Here is an 11,118-nt window from a genome sequence, read left to right as displayed (position 1 = left end):
TCGAAGGAAGAGATGATCGTGTCTAGCTTATTTAGAATTGAGTACTGTGAGTAGATGTTGATCGTTGAGTAGATTAATTACCTTAACCATGCATGTTGGTGTTGGCAAAGATGATCTCAGAAATCCAAGTAAAAAGAATTTGATGGCCTGATAACTAGGAAGTAATTCTGGATGGCTTTGTAAAAGACAAGGAGAGAGAGAGGCATCTGATGTGGAAGTCTTAAAAAGGACAGAAAGGATTCATGCACGTTGGAAGATTTGGCATTGCTTGACTTGTTCTAATGCTGATCAAGTCTAGTAACTGTACATTTAGTTGCTCTTCTTCGTACCACGCACTAAACGACAGCAGGTTCCGGGGTCCAATTAACCTATTTGTACTTGTAGGTGATTTTAGTGGACTTGGCATAAGCTCAGTCCTGTAACTCATTGTCATCCACTTGACAAAATCTCTAACAAGGTACCCTGCCACTTGCCAAAATCTAAGACGACTTTCACTTGGTATAACTTCTTTGCATAGGATTTGAGGATTATCAGTGGATGTGGAGATGCTAAAATAATTTATTTTATTTTAAGAGAATTTCACCCTCTAGCAAATAGTGAAATTAATAATTTTTTTAAACTTATAGAAGTAAATATTTATTAGACTTCATACTTACCATATTTTGGTGAAAATATTTTCAGTAGTAGTAGTAGATGAGCTTAAATCCATAAAAAGCCATATATTCTTAAAGTTCAAATTGAAAAATGTCCTTAGAGTTTCAAAAGGGCATAGAAGCACAAGCAGGGTGTTTTAAAGGTTCAATTAGAATAATTGAAACGAAAATAAAAAACAGAGTATAGCTGAAATAATTAAGCTTATAATAATGTTGATAATTAAGGCGTGGAATGAAAGAAATTAGAATAAGAGATCAAAAAGATTAATTAATCATCAAAACTATAACTTATATTACATACCCACTACCCGATCATTTAAGACCTTAACCCAATGAGCGAAAAATAAATAAATAAAACACATGCATGCTTTACATGATGTTACAAGAATTAGGATCATAAGTAGGCTCATGATAAACATTAGGATAAGATTGCATCACGCCACCACGGTATGGCAAAAGCATTGGATCCACGTAATACGTAGGAGCTTCTTTGTTACTGCTTGGCTTTTCCTCTTTCTTCTTCTCCTCTCCTACGCTCATCAACTCCGCGTGACACATCCGTTTCCGGAGCGCCGTCGTTAGGGCGATCGAGTCAATGCCATCGCCGATGACGACAATCTTGTCTTCTCCTTCCAGTGATGTAGATGTAACACCTACCAAATTAACAGTTTCCAACTTAGAACAATTTGATATGCATATATGCGTACTGCTTGCTAAGAATAATTAAGTTGATGATTACCAGAGAAGCCCACAACAATCTTGAGAGCCTTTGATCTCCTTTTTGCATCCTCCATGGCGAGCTTGATGACAATCTTTTGCTGAAATGAGTCAAAGGAAAGAAAGTTAGAGACGATGGTCTCAAGCATATCAAGAATTGAGTACTATGAGTAGATAGATGCTGATCATATATTGAGTAGCTTAACTACCTTAACCATGTTGGTGTTGGAAAAGATGATCTCAGAAATCTATGTAGAATTTGATTACTAGGAAGCAATTCTTGCTAGCTTTATAAAGGCAAGTGAGAGGCAAACGGTGTGGAAGTTTCCTTCTCATAAGAATGGCATATGGGAAGACCTGGGAGTTGCTTGACTTGTTCAAAGCTGACCCAAGGCTTCTTCTTAGCATTATTAAATAGATATAGTTTCGATCTTTGTCCATATCCTATCTTTATAGATTTTTATCACTCTACCGACGGAGTTAAATTAAATAAAAATGTAAAAGAACCTTTATAACCTAAGAACAGCTAACGAAAATAGAGAAAATTACACCTCTACTAAAAATTAAAAAATAAAATAATACAAAAATACCCCTCGTTTTAATTTAAAATTTGGTTCGCCGTTTTATTTTAAATTTATAATAATTTATTTAAAAATATTAAGATCATTTTTTAATACATTTATACGGATTATTGAGAAAACTAACAAACAGTAGCGTATAAGGCACTAAAAATAATGTGACATGAATTGAATGATAAATAATAATAACAAATATTAAATATAGGCTATATTAATTAGGTAGAAAAACAAAAAAATAATTTACTTCCGCGTAGACCACGCGTCAGTATTATCATATGAAACCGTGTCTCGGTTTCAGACCCTTTTTTTTTTCTGAACTTCAACGAAGACCACTTTTGATTGCTATATTAATATTTAAAAGAAGAAAGGATTCCTTCGCAAGCATCCAACAATTCATTCCACTTTATCATTTTCTATTAAAATCTGCATAAAGTTACGAGGGACCGAAAATACGCAATTATTAGATTGAGATTTATGACTTTTCTATTTAATATTATTTTAATAAAAATTTGCTATTTTAATGGCCATTATACCTATTTATGCATTTAGAATTCTCCCTTTCCCGGCATAAGAGAGATTGTCCAATTGGCATGTCTAGTTGGCATGCCAGCTCAGGCTGGCCCTCACAATGGCGGAGTAGCGGCAAGCATTGGTGAAGGACAAAATTTGAGCTCGAGTTCGATCTGTTGTAGCAGCAGCTATGGCACATTATCGAAGATTCCATCGGCCCCTAGTGGCTATGGATGGTGGCCAAGGCCCCACTGCAGTGGACTTGCGGCAACAGAGAGGCCCGAGGAAGCCGCCTTGATGTGATTTGGCTCAAGTAGTATTGCAGCGAGCATGGCCATCGAGTTTGGCCACACAACGTTCGTTAACAGCTGTAGTGGCCATCACTGGATGGCAGTCGAAATGGAAGGCTAGTTGCGGTCACCGAAGGCCAGCCAGACCCGAGGCCACAACCATGGGTTCACTATAGTGTGAAAGGCCTTCAACGGTAGGCTTTCGGCTAGTATTAGTATGAACAACGATCATAGTTTTCGTGCAGGTGATTTGAGGTAGGGATTGGCAGTGGTGGCTTGAACCAAGACTGCTTGGATCACTATATGTGGAAAACTAGGTTTCGAGCCCTAGCTTCTACCGCGGCTAGGGAAGACGATGTTAAGGCCAACGCTAGGAGCTGCTTCGACAATGCAACTGTGGCGAGGAGGGTCCGCTGAGCTGGTAGGAGGTCCACTGTGGCTAGAGGGTGGATTGTGGCTGCGATTTGGGCTTACTCTTTCCCTTTTTCACGATTTGAGTTTTCCTATCATGGGGGCTGGTTCTGCCGTTGCTGGTGGCGCAGAATGGTGGTGGGCAGCTAGTAGAGCCTTTGTTAAGGCTTGGATCACCTTTTCTAGCTTCTCATTGTTCTCCTTGGCTGATCTTGTGGATTCCCCCACAAATCTGAGTATTGTCATCGCCCACAAGGATGGTTCATTAACGACAGTAGCATCAAAGAAGCTTCTACAGGAATGGAGATGAGTTTTTGGTCCTTTATAGCGACAATCTCCCTCAAATTTAGCTTAGATCATATGTTCACTATCGGCTAAGGAACGGGGCTCTCATGGCATTGTTACGAACTAGATCCATTAGTAGGAAAAGTATGAAATTTTTACTAATGGTAACCTAAGAAGTCTATAATAGTTTTGGAATGAAGTGATTCAGAAGTCGAGGTGAGAGATATCTTTGAAATAGTGGAAGAAGGTCAGACAAGGACATAAAAAGGAATATCGACGTTGCCGTAGTCATCGAAGGGTGGCGGACAGTCGTGGAATGGTAGAGGTCCATTGTAAGGTAAGGTGGCCTTGAAGGGAGATGTGGTTAGGGTTTGGTAGCTTGATAGGATTTTTTTGGTTAGATCTATTCCTAGAAAAAATATAGACAGCTGCAATTAAAAGATAAATGCAAGATAAATAAATTAACTAATTAACTCGATATTCATTCCACGATGATAATTAACACATGATCTCTTCTATTTATAGGAGTCGAGTCATAGCGGGTCGGATCTAATTCGCTCTATTAGGCTTACAATAACATATTATCAGCTTTAATTTAAATATAAAAATAATAAATAAAAATAGTCAACTAGACTTGACTCGACTCGACTCTACTCTACCTAATTGACTCGATCGTCGTGGTTGGATCGTAACATTCTAACTAGAGTATATATTCTAGATAAGTAATATATATATTTTTCTAAACTTTTTACAAAACAACTAAAAGCAAAAAAAGAAGAAAGAAGAAATATGTATTGGAAGATAAGAATAGTGATGTGAGGATAGATGTGAAGATGAGGCATATGTAGATGATGTGGTTTAGCCTGACATGGTAACATCACGAGGGACATTGGGTTTGCTGCATCGAATCTATATATCATCGATACTTTTCTATTACAGTACCAGTTACCTCGTGTTTGAATGCTCGAAAGTGCCATTCAAATGCCTTGCTTTTCTTACAAAATAAGTGTTCTCAAGTTTGACTGTTTGAATGCCAAGAAGAGCAGTTCAAATAGTCTCTCGGTGCTCGAGATAGAGAGTGCAAAATTAGAGTTTTGATAAAGCGTTCGAACGCCTTACAAGGCTATTCAAACGCTTGACACCAAAGTCATTTTGTGTTATGGTTACTTTGAATGTCGATGATAGCCACTTTAAAATTATTGCATGTTTCTACCTTTTTCCACCTCTTATCTCCTTCCCAGACCTCTCATTCTCCTAAGTTATGGCACGGTCCTCTCCAAGGTCATCGTCTTCCCTCCCTCATCAATTTTCGTACCTTCCTAAACTTATATGAAAATATTTAATTATCTCTAAAATATATATTTCACTTAGAATGATAAGAGACAATTAAAATATAAAACACATGACACAATCAAACATAACAATTTTGTCGTGGCAAAATCTCTTATCAACCAAAGGTAAAAACACACGGATCTCTTCTATGAGATCAAACCAAGCACTATAAAAATAACGATTAAAAACACTTACAATTCAATTATTATTTTCCACAATTCTCTTGATAATGCTCAACTTGACTCCCCTCAATACACCACTTTTTGTGTTTGGTACCCAATCTTGATGACCCTTAAGGTTGTAAGCTTACCTCACTATAACCCTTGAGAAAATATCGAATTAAATATTCAATATAATGGAACTTCAACAAAAAGAAACATTGATCTTTCGAACTCCCCTTTTGAATGATCTCTAAGGAAACTTTTGGCCTCTAGGAGTTGTCTCCTTTTCTTCAAGACTTTTCCTTTTATAGCCCCCAAAAGATAAGTTTCTCAAACCCTAATCTAGACTGAAAAAGTGAACATTTCTCGACATGTTCAAATAGGTTCGAACTAACTCATTGAAAATTGTTTTAAATGACTTATAAAATTCTTGGGCAAATCTTATTCGAAGTTTGTTCGAACAACTTCAAATAAACTACTTAGCATTATTTTTCTGGAGCTCTCGGCAAAGTCTTGTTCGAACAACTTCAAACAAACTACTCAATATTATTGTTTTGAATCTCTTGGAAAAATCTTGTTCAAAGTTTTGTTTGAACAAATTTCAAACAAAATACTCAGCTTTATCTTCTAGAACTCTCAGACAAAATTCGTTCGACGTTGTTCGAACAAGCTTCAAACAAACTTCAAAAAAGCTTTAAACAGGCTTCAAACAACCTTCAAACAACCTTCGAACAAACTTCAATTTTTGTCGCACCAGTTCCATTTATCTTGCAAACTTCATAGGATATTATGCCACAGCTCATATAGTAAAAACTATAGAGTATATTATGACTAACTTTGTTTAATCACCAATTTGCTAATTATAAAATCTGACACTATAGCGTCGGCATCTCCTCTTCTCTTCTTCTCTCATTCTCTCTCTTCTTCTCTCATTCTCAAATACACCACTTTCACAATTATCTCAATTACCTCCCATCCCACCCGCACCATCCATCTACCAACATAATCCATTGTAACCATGGACATAACAGTAAAATCTTATTATTTGTTACAATGAGGGCAACTATGAAATATATAAAAAGTTTGGTGAAGTTAGAAATAATTTATCGTGAAATCCAACTCAAATCATATAATTTCATTATTTTATATGTATAAAAAAAATCTATCAAAATCATCCCAAATCAATTGAATTCCTTTGACATTCTACACAAATAATTCCTTTCTGATTTGAGGATTCCAAACAAGATATAAAAGAGTTATTAGTTCAACTCAATTAAGCAACTGAGTAAAAGGTGAACTATCTAATATCTTCCACTCTCTTAACAGTGTAGATAAAAATTATTAAATTATTAATTATTTTACTCTCAACCTTTCTTTTTCTTTTTCTTTTCTCTAAATACAAGTAAACTTATCTTTCATGTATTATTATTGAATAGAAAAAAATAATTAAATAGACAAATAATATAAATAGCATTTGAGAGGTTTATTGAAGAAAAAAAAAGAGAAAAAAAAAATCTCATCTTTCAGCTACTTGCAGATTGACTTTTAGTGCTTCGAAATGTTGTGCAGCTGATCGAAGAAACAAGACAATTGAAGGACTATTTACACACTACCACAGCCAACGATAAGATGTTCATATATAATAACTAAAGTATCGTCTCCCTCTAAGCCTATAAATATTTCTATTAAAAGATAACGAGCATAACATTCAACAAATATAATTTTAAAAGTATGTTAAGTATAATTCTAAGAGTATATGTAAATACAAGATAAACATTTTAATACATACTCACTAAATCCCTGTGCCCCTCTAATCTTAGCCATATATGCATGCTTCGACTAAATTCCATGGTGCTCATGCGTCACATGTACTCCTGAAACTTTTTCAAATATATATATATATCCATTAGAGCAACTCTAATCGGGCTCAAAAAATAGTGAGGATCTAACCATGAAAATAGAGCCCAACTCTATTTAGAGTCATTTCAACCTTTTGAAATACTAAAATTGCTCAATAATTATTACATTCAATAATTTTAATTTCATTTGTATTATTTATTAAATAATTTAGTTAGTTAAACTGAGTATATAATTAGTTTTACTAATCAATTTTTAACAAAAATAATACCATTGGAAAGGTCTCATCGAGACCTTTAAAATGAGTAATATTAAATTATTTTTGAGTTAATTTAAATCTTAAATTTTTTTTATTATTTATAAAAATGAGTCTAATAAATTATGTGTCCTAAATTATAATTACTCAAAATTATTCCCAATGTAAATATTAAATATTAAAATACATTAGATAATTTGGTCAAGAAAGAAGGCGGCTACGGAACCGAAACTGGTGGCTACGGAGATACGGAGATGACTTACCAGAATATTAAACATCTATTGCTTTTATTATATTTGGTTAATTTCTGCTTATTTTTTGTAATGTAATTTTGATATTTTTAATTAATGACATGTAATACTTATTTCGATGTTTATTTCGTGTAACGTAATTTCGATGCGTTTAATTAAAAAATTAGTAATTTAAAATTACTTCTGAAACTATTGAATATTAGTTTTATTTTAAAGATCTCTATGAGAGTTTTCTAACCATATATTTTTTATTAAAAAATAATAACACTAAGATGACATATTAAGTAATTTAAAATAGTTAATATAATAATATATATTATATTATTATTTTAATATATATAGAGCCCAGTGCTTTGGAGTGCACCGAGAGGCTCCAAATATGGAGCTAGCGTTGGAAATGCTCTTAGAGCATCTTCAACCTGGGCTCCATATTTTGGGCTCCAAATATGGAGTCAAAAATGGAGCAAGAGCATCTTAGTGTTATTATTTTTTATTATTTTTATAAATAATAAAAAAATTAAAATTAAAATTAACTTAAAAATAATTTAATATTAGACTCATTTTGCAGGTCTCGATGAGACCTTTTCAATGATATTATTTTTGTTAAAAACTTATTAGTAAAACTAATTATATACTCAGTTTAACTAACTAAATTATTTAATAAAGGATACAAATAGAATTAAAATTATTGAATATAATAATTATTGGGTAATTTTGGTATTTTCAAAAGTTTGAAATCATAAATGGAAATGGAGTCGGTTTCATTTTCATGATGGGGCCCCACTATTTCTAGTTCCAAATTTGAAGCTAATTTTAGAGCCCCATTGAAACTCAACCGAACTCCAAATTCTAAATTTAGAACCCGGTAGGAGTTGCTCTATAGCATTTTACTTGTAAGGCAGGTAGGTATGGTATGAATTTTGGATTGGCATGAAAGTCAAAATGATTTGCAACTTTTTTCCCAAGAAAGGGGATTTTAGTACAGAGGATAAGAAATTATATTTTGTTAGATCTCTTATGAAATTTTAAGAAGAAATTAAAATATATTATAAAAATATTGACTAATACATCAAGTGAAAATCACGTAGGCTTCACCTATATAAAAAGACATATATGGTGTTTCAACTTGGTACCAAATTCAATGTCGTCGCACTAGTTCGAATTAGTGTTAGTAATGGCTTTAAATTATAACTTACGGTTGTTGTTGCATTGATGGAATAAGAAATAATAATTTTAGAATCTCCAAATCTATATGCAAACGATGGGACACGATTCTCGTAGACTTCTCTCTTCTTCACTTCCACCTCCTCTGCCTCAGCTTTAGATTGTTCTTTTCTATTGTGGTGATTGTGCATTCCAAGCAACTCAAACAGAAGGCTATATACGATCTAAATATTCAAATTGAACAATGTCACTAGAGTTTCAAAAAGAACATATCAAATCAGGGTGTGTTCTATTAGTTAATTGAGAAACAAAGGTTCGATTAGAAAAATTGAAAAGAAAAATAGAAACAGAGTGAAAGTGAAATTGATTGATCATCGAAAACTATAACTTATATTACATTATCCACTCCTCTGAGACCCTAATCTAATGATCAAAAATGTTCTTCCCAATCCACACATGCATGCTCTGCATAATGTTGCAAGAATTAGGATCATAAGTAGGCTCACGATAAACATAAGGATAAGGTTGCATCCTTAGATTCACTTAATACTTAGGAGCTTCATTGCTATTGCTCGCCTTCTATTAAGATGAAGTTACTTAGGCTATTATAGCTGCCTTTTTCTCATTCCTTGGGTAGTTAGTTTATTAGAGGGCTATTATTAGCTTGTAAACAGAGAGAGAATGAATACAGAATTTTCAGTTTTTCTCTTAATCTCTTCTGGATTCAATACCTTCTTTCTTCTTCTCTTCTACACTCATCAACTCCGCATGATACATCTGTTTCCAAAGCGTCGTCGTTAGGTTTAGGGCAATCGAGTCAATGCTATCACCGAAGACGACAATCTTGTCTTCTCCTTCCAGTGATGTAGATGTAACACCTACCAAATTAACAGTTTACAACTTAGAACAATTTGATATGCATATGCGTACTGCTTGCTAAGAATAATTAAGTTGATGATTACCAGAGAAGCCCACAGCGACCTCCTTCTTGCATCCTCCGTGGTGAGCTTGATGACAATCTTTTTCTAAAATGAGACAAAGGAAAGAAAGTTAGAGATGATGGCCTCAGGCATATCAAGAATTGATTACTATGAGTGGATGCTGATCATATATTGAGTAGTTTAACTACCTTAACCATGTTGGTGTTGCAAAAGATGATCTCAGAAATCTACGTAGAATTTGATGGTTCTGATAACTAGGAAGAAATTTTTGCTAGCTTTATAAAAGACAAGGAGAGGCAAGTGGTTAAAAGGACATGAAGGAAACACGGTTTCTCTTAACAATGACTACTTGGAAGACTTGGCATTGCTTAACTTGCTCTGAAGCTTACCCAAGTCGTCTTCTTAGTATTTGGAGAAATGCGTCTTCTTCTCATCCATTTATTGCTGCAAAATATCGTTATAAAGATTCTTTTAACTCTTTTTGTCTTCAAAGATTTATCATTTTTAAATAAATTATGAACACGATTAGAGTAGGTTTTGCTCATTTCTCTTTATGAGCATAGTAGGATATGCTTATGGGATTTGTTTTTCGCACTTAGTGATTGCTTCAGTCCAAATTTTGCAATTAAATAATTACAAAATTTAATATTTAAATTTTGCATGATAATTTTTCACTTATCTCCATCTATGCTTATAGCATTTATCTATATCTATTTAACTTAATATGTTACAACCTCAATCGACACTTCCTACGATTCTTAAGAATGATTGGCTTGATAAGATTAACTTCTCTTCTCTCTGTTGGGTGGATGCAAGCCGGTGACAAGGGGTAGATGCCGACCTTGGTGATTATCTTCAAATTAGAGGACTACCTATATGCTAGTCTGTCCATCGCCTCACCCTCGGAGGGGGAGGCTCGGGCCCTCCTAGCTGGCTTCCGTCTCATCCATGAACATGATGCTTTCAACTCTACTCTACGGGATGATATACCATGGATTATTTGGTCTTGAGAGTGCCATAGTCTTCATATGGCACTTCTTTTTATTACCGTCTTATATACTAGCCAGACTAATAATTTCTTAGTTAATAATTTTGCCTACATAGCTCTTACTTTTTAGACATTTATAGTTGAGCTAACTCCTATCTTCCGATGTTGGATGTACTGATGATTAAATGAATGAAGCTAATGACAAAAGTCTTTCTCTCAAAAAAAATTAAAAAAAAAAAAAAAAATATATATATATATATATATATACTAATTTACATTCTAATTCTAATTTAGATCTATGCTTGTCATATTACCATTTTAAATTTTATGTATATTGCTTTTATCATTTTAAAAACTTTAGGCTAATGGCAATGATGATAGTGCGTTGCTGCTGGTTGTGTTTTCAACATTATTTCTAATGGTAGTTCATAAAAGTTAAAAGTAGGAAGGGGGCAGGATGAAATTAATAAGATTAGATGATCATTATACCACTGAATAGTTGGTATTGAAGTTCTATGCTGTTACCAAACTAAATAAGAGTACAATTGGGAGATTAAATGTAAGAAACCAAAGATAACATCCAATAATCGAATCAATTACTAAGCAAATATAGCAATTATAAGATAGACATACAGACTATCTATTAAAATACACAATCAAACTTGTGATATATTATTTTTTGTGATCATTCCAACTTCAGTGAAGTACTTTGTCTCCCAAAAAT

At 33.7% G+C, this 11,118-nt stretch overlaps 1 protein-coding gene and 1 long non-coding RNA gene across 2 annotated transcripts; both read right to left on the bottom strand.

Annotated features, from left to right (window-relative positions):
• Positions 1–886: 886 nt before the first annotated feature.
• LOC140767316 (heavy metal-associated isoprenylated plant protein 47-like) lies at positions 887–1,717 on the bottom strand. The gene is made up of 3 exons (XM_073107176.1): positions 1,580–1,717; positions 1,393–1,471; positions 887–1,306 (listed from the first exon to the last, which is right to left on the bottom strand). Exons 1-3 carry the CDS (start codon positions 1,586–1,588, stop codon positions 1,023–1,025), a joined length of 372 nt encoding a protein of 123 aa, XP_072963277.1. The 5' UTR covers positions 1,589–1,717; the 3' UTR covers positions 887–1,022.
• Positions 1,718–8,574: 6,857 nt separating this feature from the next.
• LOC140767647 (uncharacterized) lies at positions 8,575–9,664 on the bottom strand. Its single transcript, XR_012105601.1, has 3 exons — positions 9,595–9,664; positions 9,428–9,490; positions 8,575–9,343 (listed from the first exon to the last, which is right to left on the bottom strand). It is a non-coding gene; the product is annotated as an uncharacterized lncRNA (long non-coding RNA).
• Positions 9,665–11,118: the final 1,454 nt, after the last annotated feature.

The sequence above is a fragment of the Typha angustifolia genome, chromosome 9, assembly GCF_048772165.1.
Source record: "Typha angustifolia cultivar Huaian chromosome 9, ASM4877216v1, whole genome shotgun sequence".
NCBI classification, from domain to species: domain Eukaryota; kingdom Viridiplantae; phylum Streptophyta; class Magnoliopsida; order Poales; family Typhaceae; genus Typha; species Typha angustifolia.
The sequence above is the reverse complement of the archived record's forward strand: the minus strand, read 5'-3'. Positions and strand labels throughout refer to the sequence as shown.

Excerpts from the sequence above, each read along its gene's own strand:
- LOC140767316 (XM_073107176.1), bottom strand. Across the intron at positions 1,307-1,392 it reads GATTGTTGTGGGCTTCTCTG|GTGTTACATCTACATCACTG; the intron begins GTAATCATCAAC and ends TTAATTTGGTAG.